At 47.7% G+C, this 23,401-nt stretch overlaps 1 protein-coding gene across 2 annotated transcripts in view; it reads right to left on the bottom strand.

Annotated features, from left to right (window-relative positions):
- The window catches only part of thsd7ba (thrombospondin, type I, domain containing 7Ba), a 1,603,431-nt gene that overhangs the window by 87,013 nt on the left and 1,493,017 nt on the right, over window positions 1-23,401 (bottom strand). For both annotated transcript variants that reach the window (XM_072472193.1, XM_072472199.1), the window contains exons 24-25: window positions 11,813-11,908; window positions 9,069-9,151 (exon numbers count right to left, since the gene is read on the bottom strand). In XM_072472193.1, coding sequence (XP_072328294.1) covers window positions 9,069-9,151; window positions 11,813-11,908 — 179 coding nt within the window. The remainder of the gene's footprint in view (window positions 1-9,068; window positions 9,152-11,812; window positions 11,909-23,401) is intronic.

A 23,401-nucleotide genomic window follows, 5' to 3' on the forward strand; every position in this document is an offset into this window, starting at 1 on the left:
TCAGCCCCATTGCTCCGCCACATTTTAGAAAAAGCACAGAACAGGACATTCGGAATTGTCAAAGTTCGCAGTCACCACCGTTCCTCCCCCCTGGAAATGTAAAAGCCGACGCACAGGCCAAAGCAGGTTCCAGGCATGGATATTTTTGGACACCCCCCCGAAAGCGCACCAGTAAATGCAGTTCAGGTCTCGCAGACTAATATCGAGGATTTAGTGCAGGCCCAGAAGCAGGATAACAATCTCAGGGAGATTTTGAAAGGACAATTTCCAGCACCTTATGATAGATTTAAAAATGCACTGACCACACATGACGGTGTGGTGTTAAAAGACACCCTTATGTGGTTCCTGAACAGGACAGGAATCAACTTATTTGTTTATTCCATGACAGTCATGGGCATCAGGGAATTGATCCCACTACAGCCCACCTCAGGCAGCTCTGTTGGTGGCCAAGTTTAAAAGAAGACGTAACACACTACGTTGAGAATTGCCTTATCTGTGCCCAGAACAATCCGGACAGATACGCAAAGAAGGCTCAGCTTCGTCACACCCGCCCCGTTAACACTGGACTAACCTCCAGACCGATTTTATAGGACCATTGCCCCCCCTGCAGGAATGGTTACAAGTACGTATTAGTCGTCATAGACACTTTTACGAAATGGGTAGAGGCATTCCCATCCAGAACTAACACGGCAAAGACCACACCCAACATCTTAACCCACCACATCTTTACGAGATGGGGACTCCCCCGCAACATTGAATCCGACCAAGGTTCCTATTTTACGGGACGTGTCATGAAGAACGTCCTCACGATATCTGGCATTACTCAAAACTTCCACATTGCATACCACCCCCAGTCAAGTGGTATCGTGGAGCACATGAATCGGACCCTAAAATCAACCCTCAGGAAAATGGTCCAACAGAACACCACCACTTGGGATTCAGTCCTCCCTTTTGCACTGATGTTTTTGAGAAATACTGTCTCAACATCCACAGGTTACACCCCACACACTCTCATGACCGGACGCCCCATGAAAGGCACAGAATTTTTATTAGCATTGGACTTGACCAGCCCTCACACACGAGAACGCAGTCAAACAGTTAGTGGAGAATGTAAAAACGGCTCAGCTAGCAGCCGCAGCAAGATTAGGCACACGGAAGAAACAGAGCAAGGCCTGTTTCGACAAGACAATGCATGTGACTGAGTTTGAGGTAGGACAGCAGGTCATGCTCTCAATTTATAACCCCAGCACATTCCTGTCATCAAAGTATTCGGGTCCGTACTCCATTGCAGACAAAGTAAGCCCCTCCGTCTATAAAATTAACTACCCCAACGGAAAGACTGCGTGGTTCCATATTAACCAGCTTAAGGCATATGGCCCACAGTCTAACCACGCACACCACGTCATACTCGATGCAGCAGACCACATCCCGCCCACAGCCAACATATCCCTACCCTCCCCCAACACGCCCACCACATCCACGGACTCGCCCTCGACTCCACCCCCGAACTCTAGACTCCGCCCCGGAACGCCTACAGACAGCAGCAGCAGAGACAGCAACTGTGACTCAGACAATAGCCACAGCATGCCTCCCTACTATCCCCCTGCAACGGGACCCACACCCAGCGAATCTGACCATGATTCAAGTGATCCCTTCCTCATCACTTTCTTCAACAAACCCCACCAAACACCACCACTCTACGATGACGATTCCATCCCCACAGAACTAGACACCACCTTTTGGCACCGCGACAACTCATACAGGCTCGTCCGGAACGACGAGATGGACCCCAAATTGCACCATGCAGCCCTATCAGCCCTTATCCATTCGAGAGTATGGCATCCGGGAGAAGATGACGACTGTGAGTCTGACTCCCAAAGCGAGAACCCCTTTGCGACCCTGTTCGCAATTGATAACTGAGGTGTCCAGATGATGTTTTAAAAAGGAACCGCTTGGGAGAAAATGGTGTCCTTTCTGATGGAACCTGCAGCATGTTGTTTAATGTTGTTTGTTACTGTTATTGTTAAATGTTGTTTGTAAGATCAGAATTTTTTTTCCACGGCCCCACGCCTTGTTTGTCTGCAGAAACCTCTGAGAACTTGCCTGCACGCTCATCGTCTGAAATCGCTGAGAGCTTGCCAAACCCCCGTTCATAACTGCCCTTCTGGTTCGAAGGTAGAACCACTACGGCAACCCCCCACGATGACTACATTTTTTGCCCGTTCTTGTCGGTTGCTCAGGCAGTGGAGAAATGGCATTGATCTCCACCCTGCCTGAGGACCCCCATTCTGGTCAGCTACCCTCGGGTAGAGAACACACGGCATTGGTCGCCGTCCTACCCGGGGATTCCATCCAAATCTTACCCGTCGCGGCCCATACGCACCTCATTTCGGCACTTTTTGGATCAAAAAGTTTTGTTTTGTTTTCAGGCGACATTTAGGTTGCCAACCCGATGCTATTTACATCCTCAAACATTTGGATGGTAAATCGCACAGCCTGCGAGACGGCTCGCACTGTTTCAGTATTTTTAAGTGTGTCTTGTCCTCAATATTCGTTTTTTTAAAAATAAAATAAAATGAGGGAGTCACACATGGTGACAAATTGTAAAGGGAGAATTGGCACTGAAGGACAGACATACTAAAGCACAAGATATTAACCAAGATAGTAAGAGACACTGTGCTTGATCCCACAGAACTCCAGAAGCTCCAGGAAAAGAGACGAAATGGAAAGGAAGAGAAGAGAAAGTAGAAGACAGCAATGAAGACGGCATACGTGGTTTTCATTATTGCAATTTGTATTCGGTTGCGCGCGAACGCGAACCCTCAGACCCCAACCCCCCCCCAGCCGTTAATGATTCACTTCCCCAGCACCCAGAGCCCAGTAACAGGCAACACCACACCATCATGGTGTGATACGCTCATAACGTGGTCCTCCCTTTCCGACGTAGTCAAATCCCTATTAGTGTTGGCATCGTGCAGACTATCCGCATGAGAAAATGGAGAAGGAGACCCTACCGCGCTCGCACCCCGGTATACAGAGTAAGATCCCCTATGTTCAGTTATCCCCAGGACCACGAACCCCTCGATCTGTAATAAAGGACATTCGTTTGCGTTCTTCTGTAAATAAAGAAATGGAAAGATTGTACACCCCTGTGCTTGACTACCAAGCCAGGAAAAATGTAAATGCTGCTTTCATTTTGTATTGTTTAGGAAGTTAGTATGATTGAATGTTTGAGTGAGTGTAGTTTATTGAAGACAGTTAGAGGTACTGTTTTTTCATTTCGTAATGCATGTCCCTGTTTTGACATAGCGCCACTTAGAAATTGTTAGTTAAAATTTTTCTTGCATAGTTATGGTCAGTGTAGAGGCCAAAGAAGAGTGCTCGCCGGGTCAGGGAATGAAGACAACGCAGTTATGTGATTCTTCACGCTTCGCGTTAGGATCACAAGGATGGAGTGTAGCCACCTGAGTTGGCCACTTCCCGACTTAAGATGGAGAACCGCAAAGGCTGAAGGGAAATTCAGCCAACACAGGCAAAGACTAGCAAATACAGAAATCATGTATAATGGAACCTGTAACCATTGTAACCACCTGTGACCTGTAACTATTGGAACCAGCACTAAAACCAGCAGCCATCTGCATAGTAATGCAGCAGCCATCTGCATAGTAATGAGAGATTCCAAGGCACAATGGCAACAGTTGAGGTGAATAAAGCCAAGCCAGACTCCTCGGCGCCAGCAGGAGCCAAGACAAAGGAAGGCCAATGGACATTTAGGGACCGCCCAACGATCAGGGAACGACTCCAGTATTGGAGAAATCGATCCAAGTGATCGGAAAGTAGTCCAATCACTTGGGACCAGATACGGGGTCTGCCCTGAAGGGCGGGAAGCCCCTGGGGATTATAAAGTAAAGCCCCCAAGTTCAAATCGTCCTTCTTTGGCAGGGTCACTCAACAACTTGAACCAACCCTTGACAGTGACCTGCCTCGCTGCCTCCAACCAAGTAAGTCTCAAGTCAACGCTCGCTACGAAATAGGTGCTCCTACCTATCAGTCCATACCAGCTTTTGAATCCTGCAGACTCAGGACGTGAACGAAAGGCTATTTGTTCCCCTGACCTGGTGGGCCAGTCCGAAGCTAAGTATAGGCCTTTTAGTGATAGGAATAGCCTAGAAAGTAGAGTTTATGCATGAGTAGTGATTTACTGTGTATAATGAATGTGCTTTGATTTGAATCTTACTAATTGGGGTGTTGAGTTATTGATCATTACTTGAACTTGAACCTCGTGGAGGTATCATAAAGATACCTGGCGACTCTAGAGCGAAGGTTAAACAGAGCAAATTACGATTTAAGAGCGAACCAAAAGTTAGCAGCAAGCTGCAGCCGCGTATACACACTTCACTCCCCACACACACACCATCCCAGCCAACAAGATGGCTACACCCATCCTGTTGGTGGCTCGGCTGAGGGCAGAGGGCACTTAGGGGGGGGGACTTGGGGGACACCCATACGACCCTTGGCCCTAAGTTCACAGTGGGCAGTCAGCAGTATGCACAGCTGCATGGCTACCTTGTGGGCTGTGGCAATGGTGTTCCATGCTCGTCCACGCATCCTTCCAGCCCACCTCCTGGTCACCCCACCGCTACTACCCCTGGCCCTGGAAGAAACCCCACTCCAGTGGCACAACGGTCTCTCTCCCTCAGCAGCTACGATGGCTGTTTCCTGATATTTGAAATCACAAGTGAACCTCGCTGCCAGAAATTCGTCCCAGTGGAGGCGGAGAATCAGGGAGGCCCCGGAGAATACTGGGCCAAGCCTGCTAATGATATGCAAACGGAGTTTACTGTATGTGCGGAGTGGAATGCATTGATGCTGCTGTCAAGGTACCGGAGAATTGCAATTCGGCGAGAAACTTGTGCCAGCCACGATTTTCTCCACCCAATTGCATTTCCCGATTCCAGCTTCAGCCAACGGAGATTCCTGCCCAAGGCATTTTCTCTGGTAGTTTTTTCAGTGTTCACTTACTGAGGGGTATAACTGACATTGCAACAACATTAACTTCAAATTTACAAAATTAACAACAAATCAACCTCTTAGCTAGATAGTTTGGTTTCTGCTGGCTGAATGGAGACATTTATTGCAAATTGATGTCCAGACTCAGGCATGTCACCTCAGCTGTGACTATACCAGTATTGTAACAAGCATAATAATAATATAATAATCGCTTATTGTCACAAGGAGGCTTCAATGAAGTTACTGTGAAAAGCCCCTAGTCGCCACATTCCGGCACCCGTTCGGGCAGGCCGATACGGGCATTGAACCCACGCTGCTGGCCTTGTTCTGCATTGCAAGCCAGCTGTTTAGCCCACAGTGCTAAACCAGCTCCTGAATCTACTGGACATGTTAACCTCCTTGGGATTTGCTCAGCGCAAATGTAGGAACATACGAATTAGGAGCAGGAGTAGGCCACTAGGCCCCTGAGCCATTCAAGTAGATCATGGCTGATATGGTTATTATAATCTTAACACCACATTCCTGCTTACCCCCGACGGCCTTTCACTCCCTTGTTAAGCAAGCACACTACAAATTTAAAACAAAAATGTGTCAGGGTGCCTTACATTATTTCATTTTGTTTCATACTCCATATTAAAACCATGTTAAAAATAAAAATCGAAAACTTATTGCCATGAAAAGAAGGTTTTGACAGCAGTTAAAAGGTAAGTGACTGCGTGTTGATTTTATTGTCACCAGGGGGCAGTAAGTACCTGTTTACTGTGAAAATCGTCTTCACAGTTGTGTGTATCTTGCTTCATTTGTTGCGGGGACGTGGGTGGCGCTGGCAACGCTAGGCATTTATTACACATTGTCAGTTGCTTTTCAGAAGCTGGTAGTGTGTTTCTTATTACACTGAATTTTCTGGAATTCATTATTAAAAATCATGTTCCACAGAAAAACTAAAATGTTGAGCTAATTGCTCGTATAAATTGTCTCTTGTTCAACCTGAGAAATAATATAATTTATTACAGCTGTTTAGATAAATATGTTTCTTTTAATCCTGCTGAGAACATTTTTTGTCACTCAACCACTCTCTGACTCTCAACTTGTGCAGCAGACAGAAGGCATTTTCTTTGAAGTCCTCTGCAAAACTGCACATCCTTCATAAAGCATGTAGCAAATACTTTTCCGCCTCTTCAAATCTCCTTTAGCACCTTAACGTTGTCCTCAGAGGGTCTGAAGCTGACCATCCTTTGCTCTTTTGTAAGTGATTACATAAACTCTGTTGAATACTTTTCCACCCTCCACCAACCAGCATTTCTCTCTTTAATTTACAAATATGTTAATAATCAATCATGTAAAATGCTCAGGCACTGGATTGACTTAACTTCCCGTAAGCTGCCTGTGGGCAGCACGGTGGCACAAGTGGATAGGACTGTGGCTCCACAGCGCCAGGGTCCAAAGTTTGATTCCCCGCTGGGTCACTGTCTGTGTGGAGTCTGAACGTTCTCCCCGTGGCTGTGTGGGTTTCCTCCGGGTGCTCCGGTTTCCTCCAACAGTCCAAAGATGTGCAGGTTAGGTGGATTGGCCATGCGGAATTACCGTTATTGAGTTACGGGGATAGGGTGGAAGTGAGGGCTTAAATGGGTCGGTGCAGACTCGATGGGCCGAATAGCCTCCTTCTGCACTGTGTGTTCTATGTTCTATAATCATTTACCAATTGATGTACAAAAAAAACGATTTTGCACACAGACCTTGAAATTATGCTCTGTGATATTAAATATGCAATGCTTTAATCATAGATTCCTCACAAGGCAGATGGAGGCCATTCGGCCCATCGAGTTTGCACTGACCCTCCGAAAGAGCACATGAGGCCCACTCTCCCGCCCTATCCTCGTAACCCCACCTAACCTTTCGACATAGTAAGGGGAAATTTAGCGTGGCCAATCCACCTAACCTGCACATCTTTGTCGGAAACTGGAGCACCCGGAGGAAACCCACGCACACAGGGAGAATATTCAAACTTCACACAGACAGTCGCCCAAGATCAGAATCGAATGCGGGTCCCTGACGTTGTCAGGCAGCAGTGCTAACCATTGTGCCACTGTGCCGCCCATAAATATAAAATCCCTTTTTCTATTTATAAGGTGTCAACCTACAGTAGCACAGTGGTTAGCACTGTTGCTTCACAGCGCCTGGGACCCGGGTCCAATTCCCGGCTTGGGTCACTGTCTGTGCGGAGTCTGCATGTCTCCCCATGTCTGCGTGGGTTTCCTCCAGGTGTTCCGGTTCCTCCCACAAGTCCTGAAAGATGCGCTTGTTAGGTGAATTGGACATTCTGAATTCTCCCTCAATGTACCCGAACAGGCGCCGGAGTGTGGCGACCAGGGATTTTCATAGTAACCTCATTGCAGTATTCACGTAAGCCTACTTGTGACACTAATAAAGATTATTATTATTACGACTTTCAGTTCTAGTACCCTTCTAAGTTTGAAATTATGGATTCAAGTTCCAGTCCAGAGACTTGGGCACATAATCCAGGGTGACAATTCAGTGAGGGTGGACTGCAATGTTAGAGCTGCCATCTTTAGGGTGAGTCTTAAAACCCCAATGTCTCATTTGTTCTCTCTTGGGGACATAATCTTGAAGAAGAGTATTGCTCTGGTCAGTATTTACTTATCAGATTATCCAGTCGCTAATTATCTTGCTGTGTTTATTTCAGTATATAAATCTTCCTACATCAGTGTCTACAGTGCCTACACTTCAACAAGTATTTTATTAGTTGTACAGTTATTTGGAATGTCCTGACATTGTGAAAGGCACTGTGTCAATATAAATCCATTCTTCATTATGAATGGACCAGTGTTGAACCAATGTAAAGAAAAACTCTTTCACCCCAATTAGTGCAAGATATTCCAACCATCGGCAATATATATGATAAAGAGCAACATTTATAATTTTCTGAAATATCCATATGAAGATCATTAATGTTCATTACAATCAGTAAAACTCAAATATCCATTTGTATTAGATCCATAAAGAATGTAGGATATCAAAGAGGTTTACATTATGAGATTAATCCCACTGAAACTATGTTTGACAGATTTTATTTAGTTTTAGCATCTCGTTTAAAGGACTTCAAGGAGGAAAAACCATTCTGGACAGTCTAACATATAGAACATAGGAACATAAGGAGATTCACTAGGTTGATTCCGGAGTTGAGAAGATTGGCTTATGAGGAGAGACTGAATAGACTGGGACTATACTCATTGGAATTTGGAAGAATGAGGGGGGATCTTATAGAAACATATAAAATTACGAATAGATAAGATAGAAGCAGGGAGGTTGTTTCCATTGGTGGGTGAAAGTGGAACTAGGGAACATAGCTTCAAAATAAGAGGGAGCCGATTTAGGACTGAGTTGAGGCGGAACTTCTTCACCCAAAGGGTTGTGAAACTGTGGAATTCCCTGCCCAGTGAAGCAGTTGAGGCTACCTTGTTGAATGTTTTAAGGCAAAGACAGTTAGATTTTTGAACAGTAAAGGAATTAAAGGTTATGGTGAGCGGGCGGGTAAGTGGAGCTGAGTCCACAAAAAGATCAGCCATGACTTATTGAATGGCGGAGCAGGCTCAAAGGGCCAGATGGCCAATCCTGCTCCTAGTTCTTATGTTCTTATTAATATACCATGAGAATTCGGTGCCAGCATAATTTCCAGCATTAAGCCTAACACCACAGCTTTCTTGGTTAAAGCCTCATGAACTGGCCCTATCCAAGCAGTTGGCAATTATAGTATAAATCCATAATGGTGGCATCATTTGCTGATAGATTGTCTTACCTGTACAATTTTACAGCACTAGATCATGGAAAAATCTCATTGCCATTCTGTGATAGATCGATTGTTTTATAAGCAGATCTACTGCACTTTTACAGAAGGTAATTAAAACCAGCGATCCAACATTCATATTACAACTGGGACATAACAACAAGGAGCGGCCAGGACTTTTGTGCACTCAGTCAATAAACTATTAAATGGTAAATATTTACAGTGAACAATGATTTTGCTCCTGATTACTTACCTGTGTGCAGAAGGAATATGGTTTAGTGCAGGATGGATGGCAGTGTCTGGTAGCGGCTGGCTGACTCAAAGAAGAACAACCTCCTGAATTTAACAAAGGCATTATAAATTCATACGGTTCAATAGTACTGGAGTTGGGAAATATGTTATGTATGCTTTAACATTACAGTGTTTATTAATGCTGCTAAAACAATACGGGAAAGGGGAATTATAGGAAAACAGCCATGACACACAGCTTTCAGAGATTTGAATTATGAATCTAATTACTACGCATTCAACAAATAATACCAACTCTTCAAAATTTAGATGTTCTGATTAATGATGCCATGTTACACGTGGTATATATTTTATAATGATTTGTCAGAAGGAATCAAGGACTTCTGAAGCAAAAACCTTCTTGATAGCCTTGCCCATTTTTAAGATATATTGGGCAGGATTCTCTGTCCCGCCATCACGGTTTTCTGCGTGGCACGCCCCCGGCGGCAGCGGGATCCTCCGTTCCTGCAGCCGACTAATGGGGTTTCCCGTTGTGAGCATCCTACGCTGTCGGGAAACCCATGGGCGTGGGTGCGCTGCTGGCGAAGCGGAGGATCCCGCCGACGGAGAATCCCGCACCTTCAGTTTTCAAGTTTAAGTTAACTTTACAAATATACAATTTCTGGGTCTTTACCTTTCTGGCTTCTCAGCCTTTCTTGGCTAAATAAAGAGCCAGATTAAAGGCCATTATTGTGACTACACATATCTTTTTCCCATTTTTGCAGTGGACCACCTGCTCATTGAAAACTTTCATTTCTTTAGCATTCAATATAGGCAGAAATTATCTTAGTGCTTTTGTGAACAATGGAGAACCAGTGAAGATTTATCAAAGTGTTTGGGAGGGGTGAGAAAGCCATGATGGGGCAGGAAAACAATTTGAAGGACAGAGTTTGTAATGATGGCTCTCAAGACGGATATGGCATAGGAGAGAGGGCGGCACAGTGGTTATCACTGTTGCTTCACAGCACCAGGGACCCGGGTTCAATTCGGGTGTCTGTCTGTGCGGAGTCTGCGTGTTCTCCCCATGTCTGCGTGGGTTTCCTCCTATAGTCCAAAGATGTGCAAGTTACGGGGATTGACCATGCTGAATTACCCCTGGGGGTGGGGTTTCAGAAATAGGATAGGGGATTTGGCTATGTAGTGTGGTCATTCAAAATGTTGGTGCAGGCTTGATGGGCTGAATGGCCTCCTTCTGCACTGTAGGGATTCTATGAATCTATGAGATGCGAAGGAAGGGAGCAGAGACAGCAGGGAAATATGCAGCAAAATGGTGTTAGAGGATCAGACGATGTTTACAGGATGAAAGTATTGGAGAAGATCAAAGGGGCAGGCAGACTGAGATCATGGATACATTTGCAAGTGGGCACAAGAATGTTCAAATGGAATACTCAGGTAATGGGAAACCCATGCAGCTTGATGCAGACAAGAGTGACAGAGACGAGGATCTGAATGCGAGTCAGGGCCTGAATATGGGGCATTGAGAGTGGAATGTTGTTTATGAAGAATAAAAGTGGTACAAGGACAATGACGTTAGAAAATACTGGGTGCAAGTTGGTGGAGTTTCAGTGCTGGAGTGAGGAATGAGTCGGGTTGGAGATGGGCAATATTACAGTTTAGGTTTCAGCTTAGTTATTGATGATAGGAAGCTGAGCGTGGAACGAACAATATGCCAAGGTTCAACACTTCTGGGCTGTGTCTGAAGTGGCTGTGAGGCATGTAAGTCTTCACAAAGTCTACAAAGAAGATTAAACCAGTCTTGGAAGCATTGAGATAGAGAAGCATTTAGCCTCAGCCAGAGCTGTTGGCTTCAGGATCCCGACACAGGACAAACCTGGGGTCCCAAGTCCGTACTGGCTGGCAGCGATCTTCTGTGAGGTGACCTCTAATTAGCCACCTCCAAGTTCGCTCTTGCTGCTGCAGGCTGAATCAACAGGGTGGCAGCTATGGAGCCTCAGTAGCTCCACTGTGGGAGATAGAAGTTGCTGAGGCAGGTATGGGACTATGCGGGCACCTCAATACGGAGGCGCCAGCTGAAAAATAAACTGTTGCCACAGTAACATCGGGAAGAGGTTACATGTGAATGTTTAAGAGGAGGGAGGAGGGTTTAGCACTCTGGAGTACACCAGAGGTATTGGCAAAGAAAGAGCAAAATGTGGCAATAAGTAACTAAGCTGATCACTGCAGGTGTGCGCCACCTAACCATGGAGCAGGCTGTCGTGCCAAGGGAACAGTTCCAATGGGAGAATATCCAGGTCAGGACAAAGGCATTGAATCAGGTCCGAAGTGTCAAGGTTTCCCCAATAAAACAGCTTGAGTGAGGGGAGAATGGAGGGTTTGTCAAGAAATTCCTGAGGCAGAAGGAGATGGTTAAGACATCAGGCATACTCAGGGAGTTAATAGGAGCAATGAAAGAAAAGAGATGATCAGGGAGACTCATGCTTTGGGAAGGTTAAGGCGTTAAACTCTGGGGAAGCTGAAGCTGAAGGATTTGCCATGGCATCAAAAATTACTTCCTAAAATGATATAATGCCGATGTAATTACAGAAAGAGAATAAGTCAGCCTGTTGCATTAACCTCAAAGTAAAGGCAAAGGAATATAATGAAAAAGATCAACAAGACTTTAAATCAAACACTGACAGAACTATTGCTCTGATTATTCTATCAATCTCTGACAATTCAATGTAAAATAAAGAGTTAAACACTGTTTACCTGTCACATTCACACCATCTGAACGGACACACCATACAGTTCGCTCATTGCCATTCCAGGGACTTGACCTCCACTCATACTCATGACAATTTCCTCCTGGAAACAAAATATTCAAATCACACTCTGCATGAAGAATACCCAGCTTACTTTTAGCTCATGAATTTGGATTTAGGTCACCAAAATAAAAAATAAAATGGTCAGACATCAGGTTCGCACCCAATTTGAAGCACGCCATTGGATGGGAACAGAATGAAATGCAATCGGGACACAGACATGAAGCCACAGGAAAATGTCACCACTAAGAGTGGTATGAAAATAGACTGCTTTCTATTTTACAGCTGCAGATCCCTTGGATCGCAGCACATACATGACCAATACTTGCTGTCACTGAAGCTGAAAACAATATTTCACATCATCTTTTTATTTGACTCAAACCACGTAGAGGAGAAATTACTTTTGCAATCCATATGTTGAGGCTTTATGCAAACCTGCAGGTTGAGCAGAAATGACCTCTTGTGAGGCTTAAAGTGCGGATGCGAAAAGGTGAAAATAAATGTGTCACAATGTCAGATTAAGTGATTAAAGAGTATAAAATATGGAGCAAGAAAAAGGTCACATGACCCATAAAACCTTATTTGGCAGAACATGTACAATGCACCCTATCATGGATTCTAATCAACCCACTTGATTCCGGGACGGCGAATTCCACATGAAAACCTCCTGATCCCCAAAGGGTATTAAACATGCGTCGAAATAGTCACCCATTCTCACGTCTGCATTATTTCACTGTAGAAAGGCAGGCAGGTAGAAAACATAATAGTCCCAACCCCCCCATTATACCAAGTGTTATTTTTATTCCTCACATATTCCAATCAGTGCAGAGTTTCTGCGCTGCACTCCTCTGACAATTTGCCATGTCTCTGATCTTCATTCTCTTCAATTGTGCCAAAAGAAACCCAACTTGATATTCATTTAGGTATGAAACAAGTTAATTTAAAAATGCAAATGACATGGCATCTGTAATTTGGTGTTGAATTGTGAAATCATTTTGAATGCGGAAGGAAAAGCATTCATATGCAGTTAACAGAAACGACGATGTCATTACTGACCTTATGTTGCTCAGTAGTCATCTTTATTAGTAACTTTAATTACTTTCAGTCTAGGTCAGAAGCTGATAAGCTTCAAATTTAGTTCTGTGGAGGTGAAGGGCAAAGTCTTTCAAATTGAACTAGATTAAAGTAACTTTCAATTACACATGTATCTTTCAGAGTGATCTGTCTCTGAATAGATATTGCAAATTGCACATTAAGGTTATTTTTGCAGTCCAGAGCTGCTCACTGCCAGCAATAGAGACCAATTTTCAATCTTATCACTTTATAACAGTGATGCACAACATATGGCCTCTGCACTGAATCCAGGCAGCAAGATTTTGTGAATGAGTCATTTAGATGCTCATAAATTTGTGAAATACTGGACAGTCCAATTACACTGACCCAGGTGAACCAACTTCAAATGCAGTTTCCTTCTCGCTCTCTACTTTCCTCCCCTTCTCCCTTTGTTTTCCTGCTCATTTACTTTCTTTCCATGTTGTCTATTTTCCCTCCGGGTCTCCTTTCCTCTTCCACCAGCTTTTGGTATAAGCAGAAGGATATTGTTCCAAGAGAGTCCCTGTGGTAGAAGCACACACTCACGATGAATCGTAAAGTGGATGCTATATCCAAGTGCCTGTGCTCTACAGAGGAACGCTGTTGCCAACTGCCAATTTCCGTTCAGTCTGTCCACCTGAATTTCACTAAGGCCCCTTAACATTCCTCAAGAATCAAATCTTTCGACAAATCTGTCTTATTTGTGTTTAAATCTGAATCAGATCAAACAAATTTGAAAATCAAGTGAAGTTGTTCATGAGTACTCAACTTGTTCAAATTTCACTTCACGACAAACACAGTTTGTTGAAGAAAACCCAGTGAGACAGAATGTGTAATAACGTTGGCTCGCCAGCTAGGTATGAAACAGCTCATGTTTATTTACAACATACAGGTCGAGTATCCCTCAGTAGAAATACTTGTGGCCGAGATGGATTCCAGAATATTTAGAATTTTGGAATACCAAGCTGCAAAGACCCTTGGGCACTCCTTGGAGTCGCCGGTCGGTGCTGTGTCTGACTAAATGCGCTTTCCCTCCCGACATGGAATCAGGTACTGGGGTCAACTCTTTTGATGCAACAAACTTGTGCCGTCAATCGGAAGGATACACACGCACGCGTGTCTTCGTCCACAGGAAATGGACACGGTGCTGGGAACAGCCGACACTGAGGACTCGGCGTTGTGAATCTTGGGTGAACACCGTCTTATTTCTTACTAGAAACATGCGGCTAGATTCTCCGCCCCTCGACACCGAAATCGAGTTCGGCGACGGGGCAGGGAATCCGTTTTGACGCCGAAATCGGGAGCAGAGGCGGTTTTCAGATTCTCCACCCCCTGAGAAGCAGAGTATCGACGGCTTCAGGCAATCGCCTGAGGCCTGCGCCGCGATGCTCCGTCCCCGACCGGCTGAGTTCCCGACAGAGTGGGTTATGTGTGCTCACACCATTCAGGAACCTCACATGGTGGCTGCAAACTCTGTCCGGCGCCGCCACAGTCGGGGGAGGGCCGATCCGCAGGCAGCGGTGGCTTCATTAGGGGCTGGAGGCACTGTGGGCGGGCGGTCCAGGACACGCGAGCGGCCGAAGGGGGGGGCACTACTTTTGCGGTCCGGTTCCACGGGCTGAGTCTGCCAAGAAGCATGGCGCAGCCACTGCAGGCCGCCGCCGTGCACGTGCACGGCTACGGAACCATAAATGCTCAGGGCCATATCGGCAGCTAGAGCTGCAAGCTCTACGGTGCCTCCCAGCTAGCCCCCAGCAAAACCGTGAACCGGTGGCCATTTTGTACCAGTTTTCTTGGTGTAAAAGACCGCCGTTTTCACGCCGGCATGGGGACTTTGTCTCCCAAACGGAGAATCCAGCCCATGATGTTGGCACTTGAAAAAAAAGTCCGGATTTCAGAGCATTCGAATTTCAGAATTTTGAATAAGGGATACTCAACCTGTACTATCTGGCAGACTCGTGTAGCTTTGTGGCTGCCAGTCAACATCCGGAATCGATCTGAGGCAAAATACCACGCTTGCGAGAGAGAACCCTGCTTGGTCCCTTGATTCGTTTTCCCGGGTCATGTGACCGGATCGGCCAATCTCATCTTAAAAGGGCCAGACACCACGGACAGGATTCGCTGTCCAGCGACGCCGGAATCATGAAAGGCAATTGGTGGAGAATCGGGCGTGAGGCAAAAATCGTAGTCGCCGCTGGACTCCCGACAAAATGCCATGCTCTGGTGCCTCGGCAGTGGTGTCAATGTGCTCTGTCCCACACGTACAGTAAATGCCGTTGGCATATCATTAATGGGTCTGACCCGTGCAATGTGAGAGTACGTTTAAGAAATGGGTGTTTATAAATGGGTGTGTATATAAATATCTGTAGTGAGAGTACCTTTAAGAAATGGGTGTTTATTACTGCAGTGATGACAGAGAGCGGGTGGAGCTGGGCTGTCTGTCAGCCTTTTACTTTCGTTTTAGGCTGGTTGCTGCAGGATGTGTTTTAGTCTCGTTTTCATTGTTGGAGCTGAAGCCAGACAGAGCTGGTGCACTGGTGATCTCTCTGCCAGGAAAAGACTATCTCTTGATCATTTGGTGAATTCAGAATTATAAATGTTTTCGGTAGTAAATGTAAACCTGATGTGCTTCTGTTAAAAGGTGTTTCTTCTGTCTTCTGGATGTTGTTTGGGAAGTTATTAAGGATTACTTAGTTGTATTCTTTGGGGGTTGTATTTGAATTGATGGTTGCTAAGATGTTCACTGTATGTTTTAAAAAGGTTAACTTGAGTTCATAGAATAAACATTCTTTTGCTTTAGAAAATACTTTTCCATTTCTGCTGTACCACACCTGTAGAGTGGGCCGTGTGCTCCCCATACCACAATCTATTAAAAGTTGTGGGTCAGGTGAAATCCTTGATACATGAACTCCATGTTTCTGAAAGCCACACTCAGTGCCATGCGCCGCCACATGAAGATACTCAACATCTCTCTCCAGCAGCACCGTCTTACTCTCTCTCAAAGCTGTCTCTGTCCCCAGCTTCATTTCATCCTTCGCATCACTCGACGACTTAACAAAAATCTTTTCCTGTTTCTTACAGATGGTAAGGAACGCAAGCTTCAACAACTCATCAACACCACTGCCCATCCTGGGCCCTCCACCAGTCCCAATCCCTCGTACCCCATTTCACCCAGTATCAACACCACTGCCCATCCCAGGCCTTCCACCAGTCCCAATCCCTCATACCCCATTTCTCCCAAAATCAACACCACTGCCCATTCCAGGTCCTCCACCAGTCCCAATCCCTCGTACCCCATTTCACCCAGTATCAACACCACTGCCCATCCCAGGCCCTCCACCAGTCCCAATCCCTCGTACCCCATTTCACCCAGTATCAACACCACTGCCCATCCCAGGCCCTCCACCAGTCCCAATCCCTCGTACCCCATTTCTCCCAATATCAACACCACTGCCCATTCCAGGTCCTCCACCAGTCCCAATCCCTCGTACCCCATTTCTCCCAGTATCAACACCATTGCCCATTCCAGGCCCTCCACCAGTCCCAATCCCTCGTACCCCATTTCTCCCAACCCAACCCTTGCCACGTGTTCACCATACCCTCTGACTTTCCCCTCTCTGAGGCTGAGTGTGCTGTTCTCAGCAAAGGACTCAGCTTTGTACCCTTACGTCCCCACCTCAATTAATTCCGGGCTCGACATAATGTTGAACTCTTCTTTCGCCGCCTTCGTCTCTGTGCTCACTTCTTTGGGCAAGAATCCTCCCCCTGTTCCACTGATCCTTTCATGTGCCTCCAACATTCTGCCTCCAAGTGGACCCCCCTGCCGGGACAATTACCTGCCCTCGATCTTTTCATTGAGAAATGTCGACGGGACATTGACCGTCTTAATTTTTCTGCCCCCCTCACCCATTCCAACCTCTCTCCTTCTGAACTTTCTGCTCTTCACTCCGTCAGGTCTAACCCCAACTTTGTCATCAAACCTGCCGACAAAGTGGGTGCTGTTGTCGTCTGGCGCACTGACCTCTACCTCACAGAGGCTGAGCGCCAACTCTCCGATACTTCCTCTTACCTCCCCCTGGATCATGACCAAACCACTGAACATCAAGCCATTATCTCCAACACTGTTAGCGACCTCATTTCCTCCGGATGCCTTCCCCCTCCGGCTTCCAACCTCAGTCTCCCAACCCCGGACAGCCCGCTTTTACCTACTTCCCAAAATCCACAAAAAGGATTTCCCGGCAGGCCTATTGTGTCAGCATGCTCCTGCCCCACCAAACCTATCTCCTCTTATCTGGACTCCACCCTCACTCCACTGGTCCATTCCCTCCCCACCTACATCCGGGATTCCTCTGATGCCCTGCCTCATATTGTCAGCTTCCAGTTCTCGGGCCCTAACCGCATCCTATTCACCATGGATGTGCAATCCCTCTACACCTCCATCCCACACCAGGATGGTCTGAGAGCTCTTCGATTCTTTCTGGAAAAGAGGCCCAGACAATTCCCATCCACCACCACTCTCCTCCGCCTGGCTGAACTCGTTCTATCTCTCAACAACCTCTCCTTTAACTCATCTCACTTTCTCCAAATCAAAGGTGCGGCAATGGGTAGCTGCCTACCTTTTTATGGGGTATGTAGAACATTCCTTGTTCCAGGACTATCCGGGCCCCCACCCACAACTCCTTTACTGGTACATTGATGACTATTTTGGTGCCGCTTCATGCTCTCGCCCGGACCTGGAAAAATTCATCAACTTCGCTTCCAGTTTCCACCCCTCCATCACTTTCACCTGGTCCATCTCAGACAATTCCCTTCCCTTCCTTGATCTTTCTGTCTCCATTTCCGGCAATAGACTATCTACTAATATCCACTACAAGCCCACTGACTCCCACAACTATCTGGACTACAGTTCTTCGCACCCTACACCCTGTAAGGACTCCATCCCTTTTTCTCAGCTCCTTCGCCTCCGTCGCATTTGTTCCGATGATGCCACTTTCCAAAATGGTGCTTCGAAAATGTGTTCCTTCTTCCTCAACCGTGATTTCCCACCTACAGTTGTGGACAGAGCCCTCAACAGTGTGAGGTCCATCTCCCGCGCCACTACCCTCGCCCCCTCCACTCCCTCCCAGAACAAGGAAAGAGTCCCCCTCGTTCTCACATTTCACCCCACCAGCCTCCGTATGCAAAGCATAATCCTCCGCCATTTCGCCAACTCCAGCGTGATGCCATCAGCAAACACATCTTCCCTTTACTCCCCCTGTCAGCATTCCGCAGAGACCGTTCCCTCCGAGACAATCTAGTCCACTCCTCCACCATACCCAGTACCTCTCCCATCACCCATGGGACCTTCCCATGTAATCGCAGAAGGTGTAACACCTGCCCCTTTACCTCTTCCATGCTTAACATCCCAGGCCCAAAACACTCATTCCAGGTTAAGCAGCGTTTCACTTGGGACCTCTTTCAATTTGGTCTATTGCATTCGCTGCTCCCAATGTGGTCTCCTCTATATCGGAGAGACCAAACGCAGACTGGGTGATCGCTTTGCTGAGCACCTTCGGTCTGTGCGCATTCAGGACCCCGACCACCCTGTTGCTTGCCATTTTAACAAAAGACCCTGCTCCCATGCCCACATGTCCGTTCTTGGCCTACTGCAATGTTCCAGTGAAACTCACGCAAACTGGAGGAACAACATCTCATCTTCCGGCCTGAACATCGAATTTAACAACTTCAGATGATCAGCTCTACCCCACCTCGACCCATTTGTTTTCATTTCATTTTAACTGTCTTTTACCATTTCTTTCTTTCTTAATATACATCTAAATTCCCCCCCCCCCCCCCACCCGCAATCTTATCCACTTTTCCTTCACCTTTCTCCTCTTTGCTCCCCTCCCCCCACATCTACAGTTCCTCCTCTGATGTTAGTTTCCCTGCTGTTTGACCTTTCACATCTTTTGTCCTCTCTGGGGGCTGCCATTAGCACTCTTTCCCCTTGGTTTCTGTGGCCATTAGCACCCGGTTTCCCTGTGTTTCTGTGGCTACGACTCATCTTTCATTCTTACTCCATAGTATAAATATTTCCCACTTTCTCTGTCTGCTAGCTTTGACAAAGAGTCATCGGACTCGAAACGTTAGCTATTTTCTCACCCTACAGGTGCTGCCAGACTTGCTGAGATTTTCCAGCATTTTCTCTTTCGTTCCATGATACACTTTGGGTATAACACCTGGCATTTGCTGGGGCTTCTGCGATGCTCCACCTCTGGAAAGGAGGAGGAATTACTGACGGCAAGTATCACTTGTGGGTTTTCAAAATCGGGAACAGGCACTGTGGCTGATGAGGGAGAGAGAGAAAGCAGGACAGGTTCCCAGAGGTGCGACCATGGGCTGCCTGTCCTGGCAGGGCAGGGCTGGCTGGGGGAGAGGGGGGCGTCTGCCAGGACATGTGAGTTGTAGCGGGGGTGATGGGAGGGTGGACACTGTCCCGTGGTTGTGTAGAGTAACACTGATCGTATGGGTGCCCCCTCCCTGCCCCCCCTCATAACTGGGCACCACCACCGGCGGGGCATTAAGCGGCCCATCCAAGGGCAACGGACAGAGTAGTCTCTAAGGAGGGTGCCAGACGAGGGCCACTGAGCGTACTTCTGGCATGGATAGGGCCAACCACCAGTACCCCTGCTGGCAGGGACGGGTGGTGTGGCCAAAGGCTGCTGTGGCACGAGGTACTGACGGGGCCAGGGGTGCGGTGCGGAGGGCAGCATGCCGGGGGAATAGCCAGGTGTGGGCATAGGGGGATGGGGGTGATGAGGGACATTTAGGGTTAGGACTGCAGTGCAGTCCGGGGCCACCGTGTAGCCTGTTGGGCACGGGAATATGCACCATGCTAACATGATTACCTTTCACCCACTGCAGAGAATTGCCTTCGGAATCCAACCAGGAATAGCCGCCTTCATCTTAGCACCACAGTCCTGGGAGATGCACCGAGGCTGTACGAGTAGGAGCTGCTCGAGGGGCACCCTGCAACAGCGGAGCCTGCCTTAGAAGAACAGAAGGCAGCTGATGAGGATGGAGAGCCAGCCACCCAACAGGCCGAGGAGGAGGAGATGGGACGGAGGTGCCACATCAGGCCTCGTATGTACCGGCAGCACCTGTCATTTGAGGGCCTGCTGGACAGGGCAGGCCTTCGAAGACTCAGGCTGAGCAGGCAGACAGTGCGACATATCTGCCGGATCATGGATCACCTTGCACCGTGGGGGTTTAGGGGATGACACCTGCTCCCGGTGGCTGTCAAGGTGACGGTCGTCCTGAAATCCACACCACAGGGCTCTTCCAGGCGCCGAGTGAGGACCTAGGAATCTCACAGACCACAGTGCACAGGTGTATCTGCACCACCACGGAGACTCTATATGCCCGGTTGGCACAATATATCAAATTCAATGTGGACCAAACCCACCAGGATTCCCGGGATGGGGCTTGCCGCCAACGTCAAGATGTACCAGGTCCAGGGGCTGATTGATGGGATGCATTTCCCCCCACGAAGGGGAAATAGAGAACCAAAATAAAAGAACAACATCACCCTCAGGCAGAGCAAAAAAGGTGACAAGAATGAAAAGTCAATGCAGGATTGAGGGTGTTGGACCTAAATGCGCGCAGTATATGGAACAAGGTAAATGAGCTTGTGGCACACATTGAAATTGGCCGGTACGATGTTGTGGGCATCACAGAGACGTGGCTGCAAGGGGATCAGGGCTGGGATCTAAATATCCAAGGATATGTGTCCTATCAAAAGGACAGGCAGTTGGGAAAAGGGGGCGGGGTTGCATTGTTAGTAAGGAATGTAGTTAAACCGATAGCAAGGAGTGATATCGGCTCAGAAGGCATAGAATCTCTGTGGGTAGAGTTGAGGAATCGCAAAGATAAAAAGATCCTGATGGGAGTTATGTACAGGCCCCCGAGCAGTAGTCAGAAGGTGGGGCAGAAAATAACTCAGGAGATAGAAAAGGCATGTAAAAAAGGCAATATTACAATAATCATGGGGGACTTCAATATGCAGGTGGACTGGGAAAATCAGGTTGGTAGTGGATCCCAAGAAAAGGAATTTGTGGAAGGTCTAAGAGATGGTTTTTTGGAGCAGCTTGTGACAAAAGCGAGTTTGATTCCTGTAGAAGCTTGATTATGGTGAAAGTTTAAAGTTATACTGTCGGCATTTTTTTTTAAAATTAGGAGCAAGGGCATGGGCATGTTGAGAACCCCTATGATGCGCATGAACTTTGATTATGTGGGCGTCGTAAATCTTCAGTGTAATTAAGGCAGCACATCTGCACTAAGTACCAAAATATTGAGGCTATGCAGCAAAGGATCTATGTACTGAAGAAGTATTAGTCATACTCCCACTCCAAGAGAGAATGAGGGGTTTCAGCGATGCACCCTCCAGGATGTGGGGCGAAATTCTCCGGTATCGGCGCGATGTCCGCCGACCGGGCCAAAAACGACGCAAATCAGTCGGGCATCGCGCCACCCCAAAGGTGCGGAATCCTCCGCATCTTGGGGGGCCGAGCTCCAACATTGAGGGGCTAGGCCCGCGCCGGACAAATTTCCGCCCCGCCAGCTGGCGGAAGTGCCCCGCCAGCTGGCGGAAGTGCCCCGCCAGCTGGCGCGGAAATGACATTGCTGGGCCGCTCACGGCATCCCCGCGCATGCGCTGCGGAGGGAGTCTCTTCAGCCTCCGCCATGGTGGAGACCGTGGCGAAGGTGGAAGGAAAAGAGTGCCCCCATGGCACAGGCCCGCCCACAGATCGGTGGGCCCCGATCACGGGCCATGCCACCGTGGGGGCACCCCCCGGGCCAGATCGCCCCCCCCCCAGGACCCCGGAGCCCGCCCGCGCCGCCTTGTCCGGCCGGTAAGGTAGGTGGCCACGCCGGCGGGACAGGCATTCTAGCAGCGGGACTTCAGGCCATCCGGGCCGGAGAATCGCGGGGGGGGGGGGGGGGCCCGCCAACCGGCGCGCGGCAATTCCCTCCCCCGCGAATCTCCGGTGCCAGAGAATTCGGCAACCGGCGGGGGCGGGATTCATGCCAGCCCCCGGCGATTCTCCGACCCGGCAGGGGGTCGGAGAATCTCGCCCGTGGTCACCAAAACGGCAATGCCAGACAAATCAAAATACCGGGATAATGAAGAAAGAGAGAAACAAGGGACAACTTGTAAGGGTCGGGGGATACACCTCTTACATTGGGGAACCTATAAATGACTGAAACTATTTGAGAACTGTGAGGTAGACAGTAACTCAGGAGATTGATCCTGAGTAGCACTATGATGCACGGGGCAACTCAAGAGGCAGATGGACTATAAGAATAAGAAAGAGGTGGTCGGGGGTGATTCTATCGTAGCCTCTTTGCAATCGGCACTGGGTGCCAGTGTGTGAAAAATCACAAAAAGGTGGAAGTGCGTCTAGAAAAGGTGGGAGAGCAGAGGAAATCTGCAGTCCAAGAGGCCTGCGCAGGTAGCTGTGAGGATTTGCAGGTGGAGTTCAAAGTTTTAGCAGAGGGAGTTTAAGGAATTAGATCCACAAAAATATCACAGAATTTATTGGCACAGAGAGCGCCGATAGCCCATTCAGGCTGTTGTATCTGTCCCGGCTTTCTGAAAGAAGCAATTCAGCTGTGCCACTACTACCAACGCCGTGCCCCCTCCCCCTGCCAACCCACTTTGCCCTGTAGTCCTGCACATTCTTCCTTTTCAGATAACAAACCAATTTCCTCTTGAATGCTTCAAATAACCCTCCGACCACCAAACTCTCAGGCAGTGCATTCCAGGTTCCAACCACCCACACTGTGAAAACATCTTTCCCCATGTCGCCATTGCTTTTTGCCAATTATTTTAAATCTATCCGTTTTTGCTCTCAATGCTCCCAACAATGGGAACAGTTTCTCCCTATCTACCATGTCCAGACCTCTCACGCTGAATGCTTTTATCCAATCTGGTCTGAAATAAAGAATGACAAAAAGATTGAAAAGGAAGGGAAAACGAGAGTACAGAAGAAAGCTAGGTAGTAATGTAACGCAGCATGGTAGCACAGTGGTTAGCACTATGCTTCACAGCACCAGGGTCCCAGGTTCGATTCCCGCTTGGGTCACTGTCTGTGCGGAGTCTGCACATTCTCCCCATGTCTGCGTGGGTTTCCACTGGCTGTTCCGGTTTCCTCCCACAGTTCAAAGATGTGCAGGTTAGGTGGATTGGCCATGCCAAATTGCCCTTAGGTTAGATGGAGTTTCAGGGTTACAGGGATAGGGTGGAGATGTGGGGTTAAGTAGGGTGCTCTTTCCAAGAGCCGGTGCAAACTCGATGGGCCGAATGGTCTCCTTCTGCACCGTAATTCTATGATGTATAAAGACGATTCGTAAAAGTTTCTGTAGATATTTAAATAAGAAAGGAGTAAGCATTGGTCCAACAGAA

Source organism: Scyliorhinus torazame, chromosome 2 (assembly GCF_047496885.1).
Source record: "Scyliorhinus torazame isolate Kashiwa2021f chromosome 2, sScyTor2.1, whole genome shotgun sequence".
NCBI classification, from domain to species: Eukaryota; Metazoa; Chordata; class Chondrichthyes; order Carcharhiniformes; family Scyliorhinidae; genus Scyliorhinus; species Scyliorhinus torazame.